Source organism: Artemia franciscana, chromosome 10 (assembly GCF_032884065.1).
Source record: "Artemia franciscana chromosome 10, ASM3288406v1, whole genome shotgun sequence".
NCBI classification, from domain to species: domain Eukaryota; kingdom Metazoa; phylum Arthropoda; class Branchiopoda; order Anostraca; family Artemiidae; genus Artemia; species Artemia franciscana.
In genome coordinates this window covers 19,564,934-19,591,843 of record NC_088872.1, presented here as the reverse complement: position 1 = coordinate 19,591,843, position 26,910 = coordinate 19,564,934, and the positions used below count along the sequence as shown (strand labels likewise).

General features: G+C 34.7%; 1 protein-coding gene and 1 long non-coding RNA gene across 2 annotated transcripts in view; one reads left to right on the top strand and one right to left on the bottom strand.

Moving 5' to 3' along the window:
* Positions 1-26,910, top strand: part of LOC136031880 (malignant T-cell-amplified sequence 1 homolog) — an 84,199-nt gene that overhangs the window by 43,273 nt on the left and 14,016 nt on the right. Inside the window, exon 5 of the mRNA XM_065711824.1 lies at positions 3,414-3,547. Within this exon, the coding sequence (XP_065567896.1) occupies positions 3,414-3,547 (134 nt within the window). The remainder of the gene's footprint in view (positions 1-3,413; positions 3,548-26,910) is intronic.
* LOC136031881 (uncharacterized) lies at positions 1,176-21,977 on the bottom strand. The gene is made up of 3 exons (XR_010618609.1): positions 21,831-21,977; positions 20,128-20,192; positions 1,176-1,309 (listed from the first exon to the last, which is right to left on the bottom strand). It is a non-coding gene; the product is annotated as an uncharacterized LOC136031881 (long non-coding RNA).

Below are 26,910 nucleotides of genomic sequence, written 5' to 3'. Positions count from 1 at the left end.
GTCAGTTTCGTTAGTGGTAGAAATAAATTATTTCATAAAGTATGTTTTATAGCGAGTTTTGTTATTATCTTGATGTTTTCTAACATCCTTGGTTCCCAATTGTTCACTTCGTTTTTGAGGACCCTTTGCTTGTGGACGAACGGCTGGTGAATGTTGGTATTCGTTTCCAAGTTTCTTACCCACAATGTAATACTTCAATTTCCTAGTTTTCATCCGTTTTAAGGTTGGATATATCTTCCGCAAATATGCCTAAGCTTATTTATTTCCCCTTTTCATGAAGCAAGGATAACGTGATTGTTCATTTACTGTCATACCAGAAAATCTTTGTGTGGTAATTTTATATTAGTTATACCTTGAAGGATTCAGAGAAAGACTTGTGCATCTTTGGTGAAATTAGAGGGTTCCTGAAAAAAAGTTGGACAAAAGGGTGTTTTCGTCCGCATTTAAGTAGCAGGACGGAGAACCTCAGAGACAACTTTTTCATACCTGGAATTCATCAGGTATGCTCTAGAAAAATTTCAGGGCTAAAAACTGTCTTTCCATCCAAACGTTCTGTGACCAATCTCTCACCGGCAGAATTTGTTCTGCGTGCCTCACTCTTGAGAAATCAACTAGTAGACAACTGCCACTGTGGGTCAGCTTTTCCAACGAATTAAGAGTAAACAGCAAGAAATTATGGGCCTTAGAATAGCTTTGTAAAAGCCTAGACAAATTTTGGAGACATTAAATGATTTAAGATAAATTGTAAATTACTGTCAAGAAGTTCTATGCTTCTGGTATGTCTATAAGAAAATTTCCAAACTTCAAGCTTTTAGGGTTCTGATTATCGTAAAAATACAGCGTAGAATTTTGTTCTATCCCTATGCGTATTGTAAGAATTTTACCTTCTTGTAGTTTGGAAAACAAAGCCAATCTTTTTTTATTGGGATGTCTGTCTTTTGCCTCTTGGATAATTATTTATAAGGACTCAGGAAGACTCCTTATGAAGAAAGAGTTCCTCTGTTTTTCTGAAAATGTCAGAGAGCAGGTAAAAAGTACTGAAAAAAATAGAAAGAAGACTACTAAGAAGATTGAGAAGGCAATATTCAAAGACAAAAGTAGAACAAAAGCTATCGGCTACAAATAAAGAGGAAGCAAAAACAACCAAGTTCTTGACTTAAAAAAAACAATACAGATTAGATAAGAAAGCAGTATTTTCTTGTGGATTTACATACAGGTTTTTCATGTCTTTCCTTGAGGCTTTTCCTTTTTCTGAAAGTTGTCGGTGGCAACCCTGCTTTGGAGAATCCTTGTATGTCATGTGGGCGTTCTGTAAAGAAAATATTGCTCATGCATAATTGATATGACTGATACGATATGACTGACATAATTTATATCACTAGATGGCACTGCTGATTATTTTCTTAGTAGTATTATTTTCTTTATGACCTTTATATGACATTGGAAACCTAATGCTTGATTGCCAAGTACTTTTCCAAGGTATGTTAACCCTTTCTCTTGGAGGAGAGGAAGTTAGTATTCAAACACAAAGTGACTAGCTAGATAATTATATTAATGCAGGGTTGGAAAAATAGTCCCAAGTTGACACCTATGTCTCTAATTCAGTCACTGTTCGCCTTTCATCGGACACCTCAGCTGGAGCTCCTATAAAAATGTATTTTGTCAAACGCTGTTCTAGACAGACTCCTTTACAAATATCAAGGACAATGTTGTGAGTAAGCATGGATGTGAGAACTCTTCCTCTTTCAGCAGAATTCAGAAATGGATGGGACACTTTGAGAAATTTAGGGCCAGAGGTTATATCGAAAGCTGTCTGAGCCACTTAGGATGGCCCAGAATGACACTACCTTCGCTAGTTGTGGGGTCTATCCCGAAGTGTCCAACATAATCTTTCACGCAGGCGGATTCATTCAATGGGTAAGACGTGCAACAGAGTGGTAGTAATCGTCACTTGTTATAAGATCCCGATCACAACAAGATGTTTAAACTTGTTCTGATATTGGCTGAAATATTCTTCAGATGCTGATTGATCAGTTTCGAAGCAATTTTTGAGTAGACGGTCGATATTCTAGGCTTTAAATTCCTAGATTTTAATTTTGGGGTGCTTTTAAGAACGGAGTCTGCAAGCAGTCTGAATACCATTGCTAGACCCAAGGAACCCGTCTCTAAGAGATTAGTGCTACTCCTCAGTTGTTTTTCTGTGAAGTCATTTAGAACTTCATGAAATGCTTCAGTAAATTAACGCAGCTAAATTAGTCATCTCCGATAGCAGGTCTACAATAAACCTGTAGTTTTGAGTAAGACTTATAGTTTTGAAATTTAAATATGAAGATTTAAACTGAAGCGAAACACATACCAAATTTCATCCAGTTACGACAGAAAAGTAAGAAATAAATCCCTTTCAAATCAAGCCCTTTTTTGTTTTTGTTTTCTTGCATTTACTGAGCACATTCAAAGGCATGGACGAAGTGTATATATTTTCCTCGTAGATCATGAAACCTTGCTTGATCAGAAATTAAAGAATTTCCTTTTTACCTTTAATATGAAAACTTTCTTAATTTGACGCATTGGCTTAAATTAATTTTAAAAAATGGGACTTTTTTTTTAAATATAAAGAATCGCAATTCTAAAGGTTTGGATGCACCCCTTTTGTAAAAGCTTTGGAAATAGGACGTCACACTGTTTATTTCCCAGAAAGCTGCGAAACTAATAAATGATGGAAACGAATTACGGATCTTCGCTCAGGAAATTGAAAAATCTACTTGTTTCGTATTTAAAAACATATTTATGAATATTTTATCTATTTTATATACATAAGAAGTCCAATACGTCTCTTTGTTATGTGTTTGAAATGTATATATTAATATCTATCTTTATGTAGTTTATCCATTTCAAAGTGTTTAGTCAAGAATTTTCAGTAGTGTTCTTTTGGTTCTGCAGATTGTTTTAAAATCAAAAATAAAGGTAGGCTTGTAAGTGTATAATCTAAACATTTGTGAAATTTGCAAAAAAAAAACATGCCAAGCTCACTCTAACTAAATAAATCGTATATTTCTGAAATGACTTATTAACTCATTATTTTAACCTTTTTGACCTTCTGTATTCAAAACGTGATATTTTTTTCTTTTCTTTTTACATATTACCTGCAGATATAAAAACATTTCATGAAACGGTTTACCTTCTTCCAGGGATTCTTTATTTGTTTTTCACTAATAACATCCATTGAAACATTTTCTTCATGCCATTTCAGGATAATTTCAAAGCGTTTTTTTTATGTATTTTCGAATGAAAATTTGTAAATTTCTTGCGAAAATTGTAGTATTTTCAAGCATATTGCCTAATGTGACTTTCTATTTCTTTTTGTCTCCAAAGGCCATACCAGCATTATACATTATATTTTCACTTTGTTTCAGTTCCTTATATCTTGCCATGGGAACAAGTGGATAAGGGGGCAATCAAGTTTGTGCTGAGTGGAGCGAATATAATGTGTCCTGGATTAACGTCACCTGGAGCCAAAATCACCCCAGTCGCTAAATCAGCGGTTGTTGTATCCTTTCATGCTTTTCTGCCTAAGTTAACTTGTATTTCTCCCTCTATATTTCATGTAGCTTAAGCCTGATTGATCGTGCGGTCTATTATGATCGTTAATAACTAGAAGCAAAAAAAATATTATCTAGTGGTTTTATTCCTTTTTTATGGTATTGTCGCAGCAACGACTGTGGGATGATTTTCATATCATTTATTATAGAAAGTAGTTGACAACACTGGAATCGGGTATGTAGCAAGGATTTATGCTTCTGCATGTGGAAACTTAATTTGTAGAGTAACTCTTTAATTGGCACAAATTTGACCAACATTGAGACAAATGAAAATAAATGAAAAGAGATGAAAAAGAGTAGACATATTTTAATAAGCCTGGTTTTTACTGTCTCTATTAAAATTACTTGCCTTGGTCTATATTGTTTATATCATAGTTTTGCTGTCTTTAATAAAGTGTACCTGATTAGGTGCGTATTTATTTTTGTCCCAGTTTCAACGTCTATGTTGAGTCATTTGTTTTTTTTTTTAAGTAATTTGCCCTTTTCCATTTACTATCATACAAAAAGCTGTTTGGCCTAAGAAAACATTTATAAAAAATAACACAGTTACAAGAAAGTTGCACAATCCCATACATTGTCTGCCATTTTTGGTAACCTTAGTTGCACCACAGAGGTTCTTTAACTAGGATTTTGCTTGCTTTTTCGTTGCTTTCAGGATTTCTACAAGAAAACTTGACTGTTCAAGGCATCTCTTCCGATTTGTAAGTATTTTTTCCGTCTTGTTTTTTTCTTTTGAGCATATTGTACTGACGAAGAGTAATTTCTTTACAACAATTTATGACAAACTTGGATTTATAAGTTGCTTTTAAGAAAAGGATGTGTTTTTAGATATCTAAAATCACAAGATTTATGGCAGTCTGGCTTAACTTTCCTACGAGCCTTTTTTTTGCTTGAAGTTGACATCAGGTAGGGGCTCAGTGCCTTGCCTCCCCTAAATCACAAGTACATGGGATTTTATAAACCCCACTTTGTTGCTCTACGAAAGTTCGATCCTTTCCAGAATTTTAAAAACTAGCCGAAGTATTACTACCTCTTAAAGCTACCTTTAAGCCATTATTTTGTAAAATTCTTTTAAGTTTTTCACTCAACCCTGGAACATATGGTAGAGAACAAAAAACATCTTTCTTTTCTGTTGTTTCCAGAATATCGTCAGAAAATTTTAGAAATTTTTTTTCTCCTTTTCGAAAAGTCTGGTCAATTAACCAACCCGGGTAATGGTTGCTTATTAAATCTCTTTTAACAACAATAATTCCTCCTCAATGAATTTGGAGAGCAAATTCTAAAAATGCGGTCAGTTAAGGATATGATTAAACCAATTTTTACTTGGCGAGTATGACCGGAGAAAAACGACAAAAATCTGTTATTGTTAGTAGGTTTTCTTTAAATCTTAAAATCCAGACTATTTTCATTTTTTAAAAGAAGAACATCCAGAAAAGGAAGTTTCTTATCCTCTTCTAATTCTATGGTAAATTTTAAAGTATCTCCCCAAAAATTAAGATGTTCTAAAAAACCTTTTAATTCCTCCTCCCCATAATTCCATACTGAAATTTTGTCATCTATATATCTCCCCCAAATAAAAAAAAAAGAAGAATCTAACGCTACTGTTTCAATATTTTCTACAAAACAATTTGCTAATAAAGGACTTAAAAAGGCCCCTGTGGGTAAACCATTTACTTGTTCGAAAATATCCAGTTAAAAATTTTATATCTGTTCACTGTCAATTAAAAGGTTTCATCCCTATTTCGAACTGCTTTACTTTCGTCATGGAAAGACAGTGTGGTCTTCGAAGTTATCTACTAATTGAATTAAGATATTATGTTGTGAATTCTATTCCTCCTTCCTGCTTATCTTTTACATACGCTAATATACGACTTTCCTTATTCAATTATAATTTTCTAAACTATCTAAATTCCCCGATAGCATAACTATTGGGCTAGTTCTCTAGTTTTAAATCACGTTTTCACTTAAAATTCAATGTGATGTGTTGCTGCATCTTGTTCCATGCCTCTTTCTTTAACTGGTCAGAGTTATTTGTCATCTTGTGCAATTTTACGCGCGTCGTTGATGCTAAATAATAATTCCTCCTTCCTGTTTATCAATCACAGACTGACTCTCGCTATACTAACGTTCCATCGTTCCATTTTGATTTTGCTTTATCTTCTAACCGCTAACACATACTAACCTAAAACCTTCCTTCATTCCATTTTAATTTTGCTTTATCTTCAAACCGTAAATTTCGGTGTTCAACATTTTCGTTTGCAACTGAATGTGATTTCTTATGGAATGGCTTTCTAAGGTGCGCTAGCCACATTTGTGTGAATATGCATGGTCTTGGCTCAAAGAAACATGGTATTTTCTTTAAAACCTCTCAGAAATAACCGAATGCTGGCTTTTTCACTAAGACCTCCCAGAAATAACCGAATGCATGCTTTTTCATTTAGACCTCCTAGAAATATCTCTTAATATGGCTTAAATTCACCTCTAATTACAACCTTTCCATCTGGAATTGCTTGCTTGGGCTGGTTAGCCACATATTTTCACGGTGGCGTGAATATGCATAGTCTTGGCTCAAAGAAACGTGAAATTCTAATTAAAACCTCTCAGAAATAAACGAATGCAAAAATGTCTCTTTGTTATTCGTTTGCAGGCTTCATTTTTCAAAAATGTGATTTTACTAGTATGAAGGTTTAAATTGATGGAATGTAACAGGCAGGTGCATCTAATAGAGTGATAGATATGTCGTATTTTCAATAAGACTCTGCACAAATATCTCTTAATATGGCTTAAATTTACCTCCAATAACGCCCCACCCCCCTGGAAATACTTGCTAGGGTGGGATAGTCACATATTGTCACGGTGTTGTGAATGTGCATAGTCTTGTAAAAAAACGTGACATTTTCATTAGAAATAACCGAATTCAAAAAGGTGTTTTATGGCACTTGGTATTATTCAAGTGACATATAGCAATCGTAAATTCTGTCGGTCTGTCAGTCGGTCCGGGTTTTGCTACTTTAGGCACTTCCAGGTAAGCTAGGACGATGAAATTTGGCTGGCGTATCAGGGACCGGACCAGATTAAATTAGAAATAGTCATTTTCTTCATTTGACCTTTGGGGGGGGGGGTTAATTCGGAAAAAATAGAAAAAATGAAGTATTTTTAACTTACGAACGGTTGATCAGACCTTAATGAAATTTGATGTTTGGAAGAATATTGGGTCTCAGAGCTCTTATTTTAAATCCCAACCGGATCTGGTGACATTGGGGGGGGGGAAGGAGGAACCTATAATCTTGGAAAACACTTAGAGTGGAGGGATCGGGATGAAAGTTGGTGGGAAAAATGTCCTAGCACATGTCCTAGATACATAATTGACATAACCAGAACGGGTTCGCTCTCTCTGGGGTAGTTGGGGAGGGGTTAATTCTGAAAAATAAAAAAAAAATGAGGTATTTTTAACTTACGAACGGGTGATCGAATATCAATGAAATTTGATATTTACAAGGATATCGCGTCTCAAAGCTATTATTTTAAATCCTGACTGGATCTGGTGACATTGGGGGGAGTTTGGGGGGGGACGTAAAATCATGGAAAACGCTTAGAGTGGAGGGATCGGGATGAAACTTGGTGGGGAAAATAATCAGGATTCTTAGATATGTGATTGATATAATTGGAACGGATCCGATCTATTGGGGGGGGGGGGTTAATTCTGAAAAATTAGAAAAAATGACGTATTTTTAACTTACGAAGGAGTGATTGGATCTTCATGAAATTTAATATTTAGAAGGAACTCGTAACTCAAATCTCTTATTTAAATCCCAACCGGATCCAGCATCAGTGGGGGGAGGAACTGGAATTCTTGGAAAATACTTAGAGTGGAAAGATCAGGAGGAAACTGGATGGGAAGAATAAAAATAAGTCTAAGATACGTGACTGACATAACCGGACCGGATCCGCTCTTTTTGTTGCAGTTGGGGGGGGGTAATTAGGAAAAATGAGGTATTTGTAGCTTACGAACTGGTGACCAGATCTTAATGAAATTTGATATTAGAAGGATCTTGTGCTTTAAAGCTCTTATTTTAAATTCTGACCAGATCCTGTGACATTGGGGGGAGTTGGAGGGGGAAACCGGAATTCTTAGAAAACGTGAAAATTGGGGTATTTTTATCTTACGAATAGGTTATTGGATCTTTATGAAACTTGATATATAGAAGGATCTTATGTCTCAGATGCTCCATTTTTGACTCGAATTGGATCCGGGGACATAGGGGGTTGGAGGAGAGAAACAGAAATCTTGGAAAACGCTTATAGTGGAGAGATCGGGATGAAACTTGATGGGAAGAATAAGCACAAATTCTAGATACGTGATTAACATAATTGGAACGGATCCGTTCTCTTTGGAGGAGCTGGGGGATGTTAACTTGGAAGAATTAGAAAAATTGAGATATTTTTAACGTAAGGACGGGTGACCGGATCTTAACAAAATTTGATATTTAGAAGGAATGGGGTAAATCGGAAATCTTGGAAAACGCGTAGAGTGTAGGAATCGGGATGAAGCCTGGTGGATAGAATAAGCAAGTGTCGTAGATACGTGATTGCCGTAACCGTACTAGATTCGCTCTCTTTGGGGGGTTTGTGGGGTGGGGTTACTGCTTTGGCGAGTTTGGTGCTTCTGGACGTGCTAAGACAATGAAAATTGGTAGGCGTGTCTGGGAGCTGCACAAATTGACTTGATAAAGTCGTTTTTCCAGATTCGACTATCTTGGGGGCTAAAGGGAGAGGAAAAATTAGAAAAAAATGAGGTATTTATAACTTACGAGTGGGTGATCGGATCTTAATGAATTTGATATTTAGAAGGACATCCTGACTCACTGCTCTTATTTTAAATCCCGACCGGCATTAAGCCTCTGATTTTCCTTTTAAATCAATTTATTGGTTCTTAGAATTTTGTTAGAGCTCATACCATATGAGCTCTCTGTTCTTAGCTCTTCTTGCCTCGTCACAAGTACCATATGATCTGTTAGCTCTTGTTTTTCATCGTTTGCATTTGTCGTTTTTCAAAATGTGTTTTTTTTTAGTATCACGATTAAAAATTAAGGGAATATAACAGGCAAGTACATCTAATAGAGTAATAGAAACAAAGCCTTTTCATTAAAACCTCTCAGAAATATCTCTTAATGTGAATTAAATTTACCTCTAACACGACCCCTTTCGCTTGAACGGTCTGAAAGGTCTTGCTTTCAAACGTCTTGAAAGAAAATGAAATCTTGAAAAAAGCCTTGAAAGAAAAAAAACTGAAAGAAAATGAAATCCTGAAGAGAAAAATCCATTTAAGTATTATTTAACATCCCACCTGTGCATCGTCATTACGTAACACTTCAAGTTTGTGTTCTCCTCAGTTTAAACCAGGGGCCCCCCACTTGACTGGCTGGCCCTGACCTATAACAAGTCATTTGAGAATGCATCAGTCCTAATATATCCAACATGTCACGCAAGATTGCGTCACTCTTAACATAGGTATACAATCTTCTATTATGTAACAGTCACGTGTACCTACGTAACATTCCACGTGTGCACTATTCATAGTTAAAACCGGGGATTCTCCACTTGACTGGCGGGTCTTGGCCTCTATCAGGTCATTGGTAGAATGTTTCATTCCCAATAAATCTAACCTTTCACGCAAGACTGCGTCACCCTCAACATAGGTAAATAATGTTTATTATATAGCATACAAGTGTACGTATGTAACTCCCCTCGCTTGCGGTATCCTCAGTTGCGATCTGGGACTCCCCACTAGCCTGGCAGGCCCTGACTCTAACATCTCCTATTACATAACAACTAAAGAAAACATGAAATGGTGGGGCCCTTAAGGTTTTTCCCTACACCCTCAGGTTTTTTGACATTCAAGAAAACAACTATGATACTTAACAACCAAAGAAAACATTTGCATAACTTAATAATTCCTATTATGTGACGAACGCCTGCATCTTGAGGAGGTTTTATAAAAAAAAGTGTTGGGACCGGGAGCCGAAAGGATAGGGCCCCTTTGAAACCTGGAATCCCCTCACTACTCTCATATGTCAACCCGTTCCTTAATCCTTTGTAATTTTCCCTTGTCTTCTAATCGCAAATCTCGTTATACTATATTTTTCTTTACATTTCAATGTGATTTTTGCTGTTTCTGGTTCAATTCTTTTTTCTCTAGCTGTTCAGAGTAGTTTCTCATCTTGTGTAATTTAGCATGCGTAATAGATACTAAAACCGATGCGACCACTGCTGGGGTAATAATGACATAACTTTTCTCTTTAAATGTAAATAAATATGACGTCACTCACGTTATTTGTTTAAAAAAAAATAAGGTTGTTAACCTATTTCATTAAACTTTTGACACATCTAGAATTTCTTTTCAGGCCAGAATAATCCCAGGTTGCCAATTTTAAAAGAACAGAAAAATGGAGCCGGTATTCAAGAAAAAAATTGTTCATAACTTCATAAATACATTGACAATTGCTTTTTGCTTAATGTTGTAGTATGTCTTCTAGTCACAGATCTTGTTGTGCTTCATTTTGTCCATCATTATCTCGGGCACTTTTCCATGCCTTTTTCCTTAGTTGTTTGGGTTCACTCAAAATCACGTATAATTATGCATGACATCATACATGCCAAAAAATCTTTCCCAGCTTCACCCCAGTCTTTCTATTTTTGCTTAAATTGCGTTGTTATATAATTCCGTGTCAACCAGGAGTTTTCTCATGCCTCTGTCCTCTGACATATATAAATTACACATTGGCTGTGCCATGTCATTTTTCCTGTTTCTTGTTCCTTGTCTTTTTCGTTTGCTGTTTGGAGTCATCAGTCGTCTTGTGTGTGTGTGATTGCACGTGTCACGGATACTAAATCAATTCCTTATTCCTGTTTATCCTTCATAGACTCACACATGCTAGACCAATACGTTCTTCATTCCATATAATTTGATTTGTCCTCTAATCATAAATTTTGTTGGGCAATATTTTCATTTGCAATTCAGATGATATTTTTCTGCTTCTTGTTCTATGTCTTTTTCTTACTATTCAGAGTCATTTGTCATCTTCTTATGGGGGGGGGAATGATGTAATTTATGCTCTTGAATTATGTTCATAAGTATGACGTCATCTGTATTGTTTTTCTGCAAACTTAAGGCCCTAAACTAATTTTATCAAACCTGTGACCTATTTTGGTCTTTTTTTCAGGCCAGAAAATCCCTGGGTCTCAATAAAAAAAAAATAGAAAAAAAGGAGCAGTTTTCTAGGAAAAAATGATAAATATAAATACGTACATAGGCAGTTGCTCGTTTGAAGATATATATGCTACTATGAATTTCCCAAATTTTGTTAATGTCGACATTCACCGGTGAATGTCTGAAATTCCCTTTCACTGCTTGGATTCAGTTAGCGTCTGGAAGAATTTGAAAACACTGAAAAATACAAATATATCGCTACAACCTACATATCTCAACTAAACGATTTTTGGAGATACTGAATGTTCAGATTTTTTATTTTTTTATTGCAACCTTGGGATCTCCTTCATTTTCTTTACCTATATTAATGTTTTAATTTTTTGTCAGCTTTTAATTTTGCTATGTCTTTGCTCTTAGGAAACAGGTTTATTGTGGGTACTTTAATGAAACCAAATTTAATTTCTTTACACGAGAGTTGTTGGAGAAAATAAAAAACGAAAGTTCGATGAGCTTTCGGTGCAAGGGGGGAGTACCTTGTTGCTCATTAACTTTTTTCGTTAGTCATTTAACACTTTATCTGAATTTGAAATAGTCTGGTAATTTTGCCCCTAAATAAATTCTTGGGTCTTTTCTGCCTAGAAGAACTACTTGAGGATGCATTATATGCCCCCTTCCCCTGCTCGGAAATCCTTATCGCGACCTTGACTGAGAACTTTTTGAAGTTCTCCGAAAGGGAAAAGCAAAATAAGGCGGTAGACATTCCTTCCTGCATTCCTTCCTGCCAGTCTCTCTACTAAGTCCTATACATATGGGGAGAGGCAAGCTTTTCAAAGTAGCAGCAAATTGGTGAACTATTTACAAAATAATATAGAATTATGTAACAATAAGAAATTCGAGTGATATGGTCATAGGGTTTGCATTGAGGACCTATCTCCCTGATGAGAAGAATGTCTGGAATTTCGGTTTTTTTTACATGTTGATTGTGTTTCCACGCGCTTTAAAACGTGTCAATTTGGTTTTGTCTTTAAATTTGCTTTTTGTCAATTTAGATTTTATTATTTGCATTATTGGTCCATATCCTTTATTTTATTGTAAAAAGACTCCATTGAAGATGATATTGGAAAAACCTCCAAACCCAAAGGCAGCATTTACCCTTTTTAGTTCTGTTACCTAGCCAATTTTCGGTACTTTCTGTTGAATATTACGCTTAACGCTTACAGTATTTTTTTTCAACGAATACTGGAAAAATGAGGACCACAAGAGCTGTCCTGGTTTCCACCTGAATTATTGTCCTTCTTGGCAATAATATCCAGATAACATGGAAGAAATGTTTCTATTGGTAATGAAATAAAATACTCCTGTTTTCTTATTGTTTTTCTTGGAAATATAGATTTTATGGAAGCTATCTATTCCACATTGCTGAAGTCTTATGTCTTTTTTCTTTTGGTAATCTCCCTTAATGGAATTTAAACATGGTGGTTATAACTTAAATAGACTAAGATTATTTAGTTATATTGGGGGGGGGGGTGACTCCTAGCTGCAGGGCTCTACATTCTCCAGACGAATTAAGCACTATGATAAAATTTCAATAAATCTAGTTGCAAAAGCGTGTCTCGGATAACTTGTACGGTTAAGCGGAAAATCGGAGGTACAAGATAATGATTGTCTTTTTATTTCCAGGGCGGCTACATGTGCGACACACTTGTCGTATTTAGCCGCCACTGACCCTGAAAAACGGGTGAAAAATCTTTAATTTAAAACTTATTCATTAGCAGCCAGTTCCCGAATGCTTATGTCATTTTCTCTTACAGGCCATTTAGTAAACATATTTCAGGGATGCTGTTTTTCCTACTTTCTTTAGACAAGCTTAATGCACCTAAGCCTTTTGGTGATTAAATAAAAAAAAAACAAGTTTTTTTTAAAATGAAAGTAAGGAGCAACATTAAAACTTAAAACGAACAGAAATTACTTCGTATATGAAAGGGACTTTTCCTCCTCAACGCCCCGCTCTTTACGCTAAACTTTGCCTCTTTCTCTTAACTCTATTTTTAAAACAGTAAGAAACTTTAGCGTAAAGAGCGGGGCGTTGAGGAGGAAAAGCCCCTTTCATATACGGAGTAATTTCTGTTCGTTTTAAGTTTTAATGTTGCTCCTTACTTTCACTTAAAAAAACTTGTTTTTTTATTTAATTTCTGGACGTTTTTTAATTAATGCATGTTTTGGTCTTGACTCTCCGCACATAAATAATTAAAACGAAATTTGCATGTTAATTAATTGCAATTAATCGGAAGATTTTGAGGAAAAAAGGAGCGAGGGAGGAGGCCTAGTGTTGCCCTCCAGTTTATTGGATTACTTAAAAAGCAACTAGAACTTTAAATTTTTTAAAGACGTTAAAGCTTAAATTTTGTCTCAATTCCTTAAGAATGACCTCTGAATCACAAAGGTCGTAGAATAAATAGCTGGAATTACTAAAAATACTTTAGCGTAATCAGTGAGGTATAACGAGGAGGTAAACCCCTCATATGCGTAATAATTTTTGTTCGTTTTATGTTTTAATGCTGCTCCGTGCTTTCAGTAGAAAAAACTTTTCATATTTATTTTTTCATTGTTTTTTTTTTCAAATAATGCTAGAAGACCCTGCGCCCCCTTTATTGAAATTTTCTTCTCCCATAACAAGTTTTTGCATGGAAATATCCTTTCACGTAACCCCCCCTCAAATCTCCCCCTAAACAAAAAAAAATCCCCCTGAAAACGTCTGTACGCTTCCCAGTAACCATTACTATATGTAAACACAGGTCAAAGTCTGTAACTTGCAGCCCCTCCCATGGGCATTGCGGGGGAGTAAGTCGTCCTTAAAGACATAGTTATTAGGTTTTTTGACTATGGTCGATAAAATGGCTATCTCAGAATTTTGATCCGGTGACTTTTGGGAAAAAATGAGCGTGGGAGGGGGCCTAGGTGCCTTCCAATATTTTGGTCACTTAAAAAGGGCTCTAGAACTTTTAATTTCCGTTAAAATGAGCCCTCTCGCGACATTCTAGGACCACTCAGTCGATACGTTCACCCCTGGGAAAAAAAAACAAAAAACAAAAAAACGAATAAACGCGCATCCGTGATCTGTCTTCTGGCAAAAAAATGCGAAATTCCACATTTTTGTAGATAGGAGCTTGAAACTTCTACAATAAGGTTCTCTGTTACGCTGAATCTGATGGTGTGATTTTCGTTAAGATTGTATGACTTTTAGGGGGTGTTAACCCCTATTTTCTGAAATGAGACAAATTTTCTCAGGCTCGGAACTTTTGATGGGTATTACTGATCTTGATGAAACTTATATATTTAAAATCACCATTAAAATGCGATTCTTTTGATGTAACTATTGGTATCAAAATTCAATTTTTTAGAGTTTCAGTTGCTATTGAGCCGGGTCGCTCCTTACTACAGTTCGTTACCACGAACCGTTTGATGCGCAGGCTAAGCAGAATCAAACCACCTTTTTCACAAAGGACGCCGCACCGTTTGCATCCTTGTTGTCAGGCAACTTTTCGAAAATTGGCTCATTTAATTTAGTTGATTTTACTAGTACTCTTTTTATCTCGTAATACCGCCGCAAATTCTCCTGTGCTCCATTTTTACATGTTTTAGTTTAGCTTGTCTTTTACTGACTTTTTTGTGATTCGATAATACTTTTTAAGATTGCTTTGCTGGAACATTTTTTTTTCGTTTAATTGATTTCATTTTCGCTCAACACCGTAAATTTGTCGTTTTACTATCTTTTTTTCTTCCTTTAATAATGTTTAATAATGCGTTTCTGAGCGAGAGTTTAGAAACTTTTTTTTCTAGTTCTTGCAAGTTCTTTAATGGGAAGCAATTATCTTTCGAAACCAGATCCCATTTATTAAAAGCATTGTTAAAGTTTCCGTTCTTCTAGTTTTTTTTTCCTGGTAAGCTGTGTTTAGCCGCCGAGTAAAAATAACATTTAGTATGCATTTGTTTGTGCTTTTCTCTCTCCCTGCATATATAATTTGCCTTGAAATAACTTTTTCAAATAATGACTCTTTTATTTCGGGTGTTTAAGGAAGAAGCAGCAGAAAAAAGTGATTTAGTGTTAACTGCGGTAAATCTCTAAAATCATAGGAAACTATTTGATTCAGTGAATCCTGCAGTAAATGGTAGGAAGATTGATTTTTAAATATTCAAAGTGACATTCAGAAGAAAAGAAACTTATAAAGTGAAATGAATTGTATTTAGTTTGACTAATATTCTTATTTCTACGCAGCAAACTTAGGTTGAAAAGAATACTTAGTTCCAGTTTTTGCAATGGGATTTTCTATGGTCTATTAATTGTTAACTGGGTACAATTTCTTAAGATATCTCTAGCTTAAAAGCCGAGTAAAAATGCGTATGGTAAACATTTTAAAATATGCATATTTTATTCATTTAAAATAGTAATTCATTTCATTTTAAATGAATAAAATATGTTTATTGCTAACGGGGCAAAATATACTGGAAATATAATATAAAAATAATGTGCCTTCAGTGGGATTTGAATGCCAGTTGTTTGATGCCATAACCGCTAGATCATAATGAGATTTTAAATAATAAACTAATGTTCATTTATAATTTATCCTGCTAAGATCAATGTTTAATATCGCCTTTGTCTGCTTTAGTTGATTTTTGCATTTTTTTTTCTCTTTATGCTTCTAAGTTGTGGCTTCGAAACATAGGAGATCGTCTGTGCAAAATGTGACGTATTGGATAGAGATTGTGTATGTGAATCCATTAACAATTACATGCTTATCTTTTTTTTTCTAACTAGGGTTCAGGAAATTCATAGACATTGATTTTGAGGGACTCGAACCTCAATGTCTGACGGAGAAGATAAGCATGGCTAATTAAAAAAAAAAAATTTCAAACGGAAGGAACTTTCCATGCAGGATTTTTGGGATGGGATTTTCCATGGAGGGTGAGGCGAATTTGCCGGCTTTATTTGGAAAACGATCAGAAATAAAGTTTAAAAAAAAGTTAAAATTGAATTTACTGGACTGACTGGAAAAATTCTAATTTGTTTTACAGAATAAAAGAAAACTTGATTTCTTCTAGGCTCTACTAAACAGGATAAAGAAGAGCAAAATGTAATTTTGATAGTTTCAAAAGTAAAATTCTTAGGGATCATGTAATGCTAGATGTGTGCAGAACATGGAATTATATCTTCGAAAACCGGAGATAGCAGTACTATTTCCTAGTATCAAAGTCTTGGAAGGTCTATCTTCGAATCTGAAATTCCCAGTTTTTTTTTGTAAAGAAATTATTGAATTTGATCGCATATAAAGCATAAGCCCTGCTGTCACCTGAATCATAGGGTTGTTTTCAGGAATCTGTCATCAGCGTAACCACCAGTAATGTTATACCAAACAGTGCGTGATAGTGAACTGTAAGGAAAAAGCGACTCGAGCTAATAGTAACCGAAACTTTTAAAAAGAGATTTCGATAACAGTGATGCATCAATAAAATTGGTTTTTACGCTGATTAAATATAAAGAAACATTTTTTTTTCAACTAAAAGTAAGGAGGGATATTAAAACTTAAAGCGAACAGAAATTATTCCTTATATGAGGGGGGGGCTGCCCCTTCTTCAGCTCTCGCTCGTTACATTAAAGTTTTAATTTTTTTTAAACCTGTTCTAATTAAGCGGTCCTTGTGTTCAGGAGTCACCAAACAGTTCGTGGTAACGAACTGAAAACTCTAAAAAATTGAATTTTGATACCAATAGCTACATCAAAAAAATTGCATTTTAATGCTGATTTTGAATATATAAGTTTCATCAAGTTTAGTCTTACCTATCAAAAGTTACGAGCCTGAGAAAATTTTTCTTATTTAGGAAAATAGGGGGAAACACCCCCTAAAATCGTAAGATCTTAACGAAAATGACACCATCAGATTCAGCGTATCAGACAACCCTACTGCAGAAGTTTCAAGCTCCTATCTACAAAAATGTGGAATTTTGTATTTTTTGCCAGAAGACAAATCACGGGTGCGTGTTTATTTGTTTGTTTGTTTTTTGTTTTTTTTTCCAGGGGTCATCGTATCGACCAAGTGGTCCTAGAATGTTGCAAGGGGGCTCATTCTAACGGAAATGAAAAGTTTAGTGCCCTTTTTAAGTGACCAAAAAAATTGGAGGGTATCTAGGCCCCCTCCCACGCTCATTTTTTTCCCAACGTCAACGCATCAAAATTTTGAGATAGCCATTTTGTTCAACATAGTCGAAAACCATAATAAATGTCTTTGGGGATGACTTACTCCCCCACAATCCCTGGGGGAGGGGCTGCAAGTTACAAACTTTGACCAGTGTTTACATATAGTAATGGTTATTGGGAAGTGTACTGACGTTTTCAGGGGGATTTTATTTTGTTTGGGGGTGGGGATGAGGAGAGGGGGCTATGTTGGAGGATCTTTCCTTGGAGGAATCTGTCATGGGAGAAGACAAATTCAATGACAAGGGCGCAGGATTCTCTAGCATTACTATAAAACAACAATGAAAAATAAACATGAAAACGTTTTTTCAAATGAAAGGAAGAAGTAGCATTGAAACTTAAAACGAACAGAGATTATTGCGCATATTAGGGGTTCTAAAAATACTTTAGCATAAAGAGCGAGGTATTTAAGGGGGAGATAAATACATTACTCTTTATGCTAAAGTATTTTTAGTAATTTTGACTATTTATTCTACGGCCTTTCTGATTCAGGGGTCATTCTTAAAGAATTGGGACAAAACTTACGATTTAGTGCAAAGAGCGAGGTATTAATGAGGGTACAAACCCCCTCGTATACATAATAAAAGTATAAGGTCATGAAAGTTTGTTACGTAAGTTAATTCTTAACTTACGTATATTTTTTACTAATAAAAACGTTCGTTAAAAAGTAAAAGTTCTAGTTGCCTTTTTAAATAACCGAAAAATTGGAGGGCAACTAGGCCTCCTTCTCCACCCCTTATTTCTCAAAATCGTCTGATCAAAACTAAGAGAAAGCCATTTAGCCAAAAAAAGAATTAATATACAAATTTCATTTTAATAATTTATGTGCGGAGAGCCAAAACCAAACATGCATTAATTCAAAAACATTCAGAAATTAAATTAAAAAAAGACTAATTTTTTTAGCTGAAAGTAAGGAGCGACATTAAAACTTAAAACGAACAGAAATTACTCCGTATATGAAATGAGTTGTCCCCTCCGCAATCCCTCGCTCTTTACGCTAAACTTTGACTCTTTGCCACAATTCTACTTTTTAAAACAATTAAAAGCTTTAGCGTAAAGAGCGAAGGATTGCGGAGGGGACAACTCATTTCATATACTGAGTAATTTCTGTTCGTTTTAAGTTTTAATGTCGCTCCTTACTTTCAGCTAAAAGAATTAGTTTTTTTTTCTTTAATTCTTAAAGGATTGGACCAAAAAGTCAATCTTTGGCGTGAAGAATGAGGATTGAGAAAGAGGCGGTATATACAGCATAATTTCTGTTCGTGTTAAGTTTTAATGTTGCTCCTTGCTTTCAGTTGAAAAATGTTTTGTTGTTTAATTTCTTCTCGTTTTTCAAATCATCCCGGTTTTTTAAAACATTCCTTATGTTTTAATAATTTATTTCTCCAGATTTCCAGGGTGTTTAGTAAGCCATGTGGTTGGATCTTGATACCCGTTATAATTGATAGAAATGTGATCAAAGATCTTGCAAGACACATTTTGAGTCTAAAGATCTTGCACACATTCTTGCAGATTAGAACATTTCTATCATCAAGCTTTGACCACATCCAGCCAGTTCATAAATGAAGCCTTGATTAATTTCAGGGAAAGTTAGCATTATCGTCGTCTTTGTTTCTCGTAAAATTTTGACCTTGACCCTATCGCCCTGTTAGTGTAACCAAGTCCTATTTGGATTATAAATAGCAACTGATTAAATAGCAAATGAAAATACCAAAGTATGAGACAGTAATTTGATGAAATTAAGTGTAATCGCTGCATAACCTTGGAATACAATTTATGTAGCAAAACAAACATATATGAAGGAGTATGTTTTCCGTGGGAGTGGAAATGACCAACACCCTTGGCTTGAGTAGAGTTTTGTTTAATGTCTACTATAGAATAATAAAATCTATGATGAAGAATGTCTGCTATATTTAATCAGTAGACCCAACAGTGCCTCTCTCTAAACCTCGTCAACGTTTTACATTACGTATTTCTTATGTTATTTACTTTATTATCAATTATATTTTGTAATGACATGATCAGCTTGTTTTTTTTTATGGGGAATATGATTTTTTGATATACTATCAAATTCTTTTTATTTCGACAAAATAGTCAATCAGAAAAAAAGAAGAAAATGATTCAGGACATTCACCTGCATAATGATGGGATTGGGATTGTATGGAATATAGGATTGAAGCACGGCTTTTTTTTTTGGCAAGGAATTCGTAATCGATACTTTGGTTGATAACTTCAAGAGTAATTTTTTGCTTCTAGGAGATATATGTTCGGAAGATCCTTTAAAAAAGAATGGTAAGTTTATAACAAGACAAATGTCTTTGTCTGCAGCTGTCAGGCTTCAGAGTTATCTCGCTAGTCGGTGGCAGCGCTTGCACTGAGAATTTAATTCTTTTCTACGATCCCAAGCTCAGGACTGAAATCTCAAGGAATAATAGTTCTGGTTTTTATTGCCTAGACCAAGCACTTTTTATTAAGTGTGGAAATTTGTCAAGTTTTCACCGACTTTAGTACCTTATTAAAAACTTTATGACGTAGACTACGACATCTTTAAATCATATACCGTAGTATGTACTTCAAAATATGGTTGAAGCTCAACTTCTTATTTCAGTGTTTTGTGCTAGTTTTAATTCTTATAAAACTAAAAATTTAACCATCATTTGCATTTTAGATGATTCGAAAAGCTGTCACAGTTATGTTTGCTGTAAGATGGCGCAGGAAAGTTATTGTGGTATCTAAGTATTCCTTTTTGACAATAGCGTTGTAAATGGTTGCCCTTTTGCTATATTAAAAGCACCCGTTTACCCAAAGATGCTATTTGACCAAGCCCAATATTTTGTTTCTTTGTAAAATTCATCTTTTATTGGCGAAAAACGAATATCCAGTTGACATTGTTGAAATTAATAGGAACATTCTAGGATATTGTTGCTATAGTTAACCAGATTAATCGATCGCTTGGTGACAAACTACGCCGAAAAAATCTGGAGCATTTCTTCTTCATTAGTTGGTACATACATGCTGTGCTTTAAACTAATATATTACATTACTTCAAAAGAAGTACCATCACCTACCTTGATTTAATTATAGAAAGGGCCAAAGTTGTTCGCCTTGAGAAAAAAGTTTTCTCTCACTTTTACTGAAAAAAAAAAAAAAACCTTCATTAGATTTCCTTTTCCGTCTCTTAAATTAAACATCTTATGTGCTCAGAGAAAATTTTCCAGTATGGGTGATTATATCAGCGTAAAATTTATTTTCTCTGGGAGGAAAATGGGTTTTATTGTATAGATTGAACAAGATAGGCCATATTTTTAGTGCGAAAGCCCTTTTCGATTCCAAGAGAATCCCTTGCGGTGTCAAAAAGTATTTTGGGGCTCTATTGAACTCAAGTAAATGAGCTAGACATGATAGTCTTATTTTTATACTTTAGTGTGAAAGATTGAATCTGTTTTCTGTAAATGGATGCCTGTTTTATTATACTACAGATACGCTTGGTAACAATTGTTTTAGCTCCTCTGCTATATAAAGTAGGGAATAACTGTTTTTGAAACTGGGACTCCTGCTTATTCAGATAAACCATCGATTAGTCTTTTAGTCTTGATTAGTCATGGGTTGATTAGTTGGAAAAGCATTGTAAGAGAATTGGCCTCCTATTGAAATATGTTCTTTTTGTGTCAAAAAGTATTGCAGAGAGTAGATTAAATGGAAGGTCATGAGGCTTACATAATATATTATTTTATTATTATTATTATTATTTGTTTCACAACATGATTGAATCTAGTATATTGGTTTTGATTTATATGCTCTACATACCTAATTCACAAAGATAGTTTTTGCTGCACAGCAACGTAAAATAGTTCAAAACTGTTGGTGAAATGAAACCGCAGTCTTTGCCAGATTTACGAAAGACCTGCTAATATGAAAAGTATGTATGGAAAAATGACTTCCGGTACAAATATTTTCTCCCAAGGTGTCAAAAAGCGCTGAATTTCAATAGAAGTAAATGAGGCAAAATGTAAAATTCGTAATTTTTAAGGATTTAATACAAGGCAACGTCCACTGTTCGCCATGAGGTACACATCTTGGAGTGTAACTTCTTCCGTCTCGCGCGGCACACTTATGCCTGACAATACCTCTTGGCTGCACCTGGCACATGTAGACCACGCGTCGTACATGCTGTACTGTACCTGAATTTGAAAAGAGATAACCTCTCAATTTAATGCTGTGAACGATTGTGTTTGGCGGATTTGTGCACATTATTCTTTGTTTTAGTACAATTAATGAACTTGGACAAAAACTGTTCAGTCATTTAAAATCCTGAAGGACTGTGGCTGATGTTGACATAACATTCATTGGCCGCTGAACAGTCGGCTGATTAGCCTAGAAAGGTTATAACAGTAGTAGATTATTCATTATAATGGGTAATAACTGATTAAGGTGTTCAGTTGTTGCTGTCATATTGATTTGGAGTAAACGAGGTATTCTTGATTGTTTTTTTGCTTTGAAATTACGTTACCACAAGTTGAATCTTCGAGACAGTTCCCGTTACTTTATCTGATGACGTAGTTTAACTTTTTAATGCCTTTTTTTGGTAACCTAACTGTGGAGGAGGAGGAGGAGGAGGAGGAGGAGGAGGAGGAGGAGGAGGAGGAGGAGGAGGAGGAGAGAGAGAGAGAGAGAGAGAGAGAGAGAGAGAGAGAGAGAGAGAGAGAGAGAGAGAGAGAGAGAGAGAGAGAGAGAGAGAGAGAGATAATTAATTAACAAAAATAACACTTACATCATCTTTCAACAATCATCGGGGAAACCCATTGGGTTGTGTATGTTGATTGTTTCCAACCCTATAATCTTCTAATATATATCCGCACTTTGCCTATAAGTCCAGAATCACAAAAAAAGAGAAAAACAGATAAGTACAATAGTATAATTAACAACTTCCCAGAAGGTAACGTTTCAACCCACTTTTGTACTGGGTAACTTTATCAGCCGCCTTTATACCCTCCGGGAGATAATTCCGCAGTTGTGAAACTGCAAAACGCGGAAATAAAGATCCTCGTTAAATACTCCAAGCCTCAGACACTATCCCTGAAGAATATCTATTTTCATAACAATGATAACACGAGTTAGACTTAAAAATTTCTCAACAGTAATGGGGTGAATAACAATTCAAGCATCGATAAACAAAAATAGCTAGTTGAATATCTCTTAACTTATAAACGTTTATAGTTTTCATTTTTGTGAAGCAACTCAAAGTGCTATTTTCAAATCTCACATTATCTCCTAAGAGATTTTGTAAAATTTTGTAAAATTTGGACTCTTTTAAACATGACACAAACAAACTAGTTCGTACCAAACAACCATAAGACAGATGCGTATTGACAAGATAATGATAGAGGATCATTAGGATTTTCGGTGGAAGCTCATTCCTTAGTCTTCTTATAAGACCCAATCCTCTTGCCACTTATGCTGCTACTGCATCACAGTGTAGTTATCTTGTTTGAATCTTAAGGACAATTGACGACGTGTTTTTTGTTAATTTAAAAACCAATTTTCTGTAGGAATCGATACCTTGTTCAGATAGCTGATTCTGATTCATATGTTTTTTCGCAGTAATTTAGTAATTTAAATGCAGTTTTCACAGTTGTTGTGGCATGATACAGTAAATCCACATTCACTGCGAAATCCCAGCTATTTGTCAAGAAACAAAATGATTCGGTTAAGAGTTAATGTTAATCACGTACGAAACAAAACAGAAGTAAAGTTTATTGATCTAATTTTACTATGAGGTTGCTGAGTGCTTAGCTTTTTCATCAACTCAAGTTTTGTCAATACAGCTGCTGAGTACTGAAAAGGGCTCTCATCCGTTTTATTTATGCTTCCACTACTTCTTAAGATAAATTCGGATGTTCAAATACACCCTGATACTAGAATTTTTATCCTCTTTCTTCAGCAAACAAATATCTTGAAATATTGCTTTGATCTTCTCAGTATCATAAGTCAGTCCTTTCATTTCTCTTTGCCAGTTTTTGCTTACATTTGCTTCTTTAAGGAAATGCGATAGTCGACTTTGTGAGATTTTCCCGACTCATCTTCTCTGCGATTAGTCTCTGTAGATTATTCTTTGATCCCAAGGCCAGGAAAGTTAATATTAATTTATTTGTTAGATGTAACTCAAGGGCATTTAATCTTTTGCTTATTATGATAAATTTGCTACTGTTTAAGTGAATTTTGGTAACTGGCCTGGTTAAGCTGTCGTGTCGTGCTACCTAAGGACCGTGGGAAAATCTGAAAGATCCTAAGAATTTGTGGTATAGCACGGTTATATACGTTGCCTGTAAGAGCAATAATATTGCTAATAAGTTTTTTTTTTTTTTTTTTTTTTTTTTTTTTTTTTTTTTTTTTTTTTTTTTTTTTTTACGGAGAAAGCTACTCTTCGACTTTTGAAATGGATGGTTTTCTATCATTTTTTTAAAATCAACTATTTTTTATCAAACCTACTGTGCAAGACTGCTTGTGCAATTGGTCTTTATCTGAAATTAAAAAAAAAAACAAGTTTTTTTTTAACTGAAACCAAGGAGCGACTTTAAAACTTAAAACGCACAGAAATTACTCCGTATATGAAAGGGGCTTTTCTTCCTCAAGTTTGACTCTTTTTCTTAACTCTACTTTTTAAAACAGTGAAAAACTTTAGCGTAAAGAGCGGTATGTTAAGGAGGAAAAGCCCCCTTTTTTATGCGGAGTAATTTCTGTTCGTTTTAAGTTTTAATGTCGCTCCTTACTTTCAGTTAAAAAAACTTGTTTTTTTTTAGTTTCTGAACGTTTTTGAATTAATGCATGTTTTGATTTTGGCTCTCCGCACATAAACAATTAAAACTAAATTAATCATACAAGTGCTGGTGCTTGGCTTTTACTAAATTTTTCAGCAATGAGCTGCTACATACGACAGTAATATAGCGTAAACAAGCTGTGGGGTGGGCCATGGTGAATCTCGTATACACTCGACTTTTTTCAGCCAGATTCACCACTAATGCCGCAGTACATATCAGTCCTCCCTTCCCCAAACTCCCACGCCCTGCACAGGATGCTCAATCTCGTAATTGAACCAGGTTCTATTCTAATAGCCCCGGCTATCGTGCTATTCATTTGCTTTTAATTTTGAATGAAATTTTGCTCTGTAAGATTTAATTTGCTAAACTAAACTTTAAATATATGGGATTTATTTAAATGTTGTTTGTCATTTCTTATTAAATTGATTTGTTTGTGGATTCACCGATTTATGTTAATAAATAGCATTGATGTCACTTGGCCGCATAAAGCCGAAACAAAAATTATAGGCAGCGCAATAACGCTGTCTAAGTAAAGATACAAGTTAAGTCAAAGTATTACCACAGACTGTATAACATTATATTGTGACATATTCCCCATATTTATATAGCAAAGGTATTTTATATGTGAAAGTATTCAAAAAATAAAGTTAGAATTATTAACTTATCCATTGGGCACTGTTTGATAAAGAATTAGAAAATCTGAAAAATTCTTTGCATCGTTGTGGCAGAAACCTTAAATTAACTAAAAATTGCTAGGAATGCCAATTGGAAGGGAAAATTGACTCCTAGAGTTTGAGAATTACCTTATCCTTTTTATCTTTGTTTAAAAAAAACGAAAGTCTATAAAATTTACAGAAAAGTTTTTTTTATGCAGAACAGGCTATGGGGGTATATATTTTGGGAGGGGTGTTACATTGAATATCGTTTTTATGTCAATAATTCCCTTCAAAAGCAAAGCTTGTTCTTCTAGTGCTGCTTGATAAAACTCACTTTATTCTATTCTCAGTAGACATTTCGAACAGCATGGAGCTGATGCAGAGATAAATGTCTCGCAAGTAGCGCTGGTGTTGTGTAAAATGCGACGTAATTTCAATCCTAATTCTTAGCGCATTTTGTCTTTTTGACGCTGGTTAAAAGAAATATTTAGAAAAGCGAAAATAGCAAGTCAGCATGGTATTTATACATAGAGGTAGTTCTACATTTATGGTTTACTATATGAATCCGAATTACAAGAAATCGGACGTTATTCACTTAGCAATAAGAGAGTTTGAGGCTATATTGGATTTTGAGTTAAATACTGGAAATAAAAATCAAGCAATTAAATGATTGCTGGATTGGAAATTATATTCACTGTATGTCTACCTTCTTGTTCATCAATGATCCCATTTCTGTCCTATTTGCAGATTTAGAGGGTGTATTCATTTCTACCTTTGAAAGTTTTGAACAACAGAATCTAATCTTGAAGTGATAGATTTGGGAACTAAAAGCGCCTTAAATATCAGGGGGAAAAATTGACCTAAGCAACTGCGGCGAAACACGAAGCATAGAACATTTTTTAATTTTGACTTTAACTAGGCTCGCATTTTTATTTGATGATAAGGTTTCAAAGGCAGTATATTTGGAAAAATATTAATGTGGAACATATTATGAAGTGTAATATACCCCTATTTTTCTCGTTTTGCTTATGTTAAAAACAAGCATGGATTAATTTTTTAAAAATGCCTGCTCACGGTAATCAGTAAATTCTACACTTCAAATGAGCAACACTTTTAAAGCCACTTAATAAATTAAAGTTTTTTCCTGAATTATTGGGGAGGGAACTGCCCCCCTCCCATTTACCCCCCTCAACGACATCACTGGGGAAAATTGTGTTATATTTGAATCTTCTGTGTAAGTTATTCAGGAATTTCGTTTGAAGTTCAGATAATACAAACCCTTGTATTGGGGTAAGAAAATTGTGGAAACTTCGAATTTATAAAATGAAATAAATTACTGGAAATGAAATAAATAAAAATAACACAAAGCTAATTCTTTTGTCTTTCGGGTGTTTAATTTTTTTTTCTTTTATAAATTCCTCGAAAATATTTGTCTCATTTCAATATTCAATGAGTCATTTATTTGCTCAATATTGCTGCTATGTTCACTCAATCGCTTCCGTGTGAAAATTTCTCAGTAACTTCAGAGATATATACGCGCATTTATATCGACTGTATATTGAACTTTTAAGAGTCCTGGGGTGGAAGAAATCAATCGGTAATATTATAAAATTATGATCGAGCCAAGATTCTAGATGGTGTTAGCATCTTATCTTTTGTGGATCAGTTCACACCTTACTGATTTTCTTAATGTCTTTGGTGTTACAGTTCAACTCAGCAAAGAACTAGACCTCCAGTGCCAAGGCCTCAAGAATTGTTTTAGCAACCGTAACTCATGGATCACAGTTGTGGAGCAACACATTGAACTATATCTAATGGGAAATAAATTTTTATACTCCCGCACACCGTTTGCAGATTCGTTAGGATTGTTGTAAGTTATCACTTGAATGGTCAACGTGTAATTAGAGAACTTCTTAAATAAGGTGTGTAAATACGAAATTATCGTCAAATCTTATGTCCGCATTATTTTGTTTTTACCTCTACTAAGACTGTGTATTATTTACTATGGTTAACAAACATCCACCAAACGGTTCATCGTGCAAACTTTTATTTCTTTGTGTGCGATTCGTTTTTAACTATCGAAGATTGTATGTCTTCTTGCTCACTTTTCATAGCACTAAACCTATAGAATATAATAAACTTCAAAATCGAAAATTATAGTAAAAAATCGGAACTTTTGTTTTGAAATCAGGTTTTTGGTATTAATTCCCAAAAATTTGTGAGAGATATGGCAATTTTGCTCAGATCATCAATGAGATAATACGATTTTTTTTGTATCCGAATTTGTTTCATCCCTTAAAAGTTTTTTACTTTTCTGGGGTGTTTTACTTAGACAAAGTGTGGAGAATTCGTAATAAAAGAGAGAAAAAAAAATGAA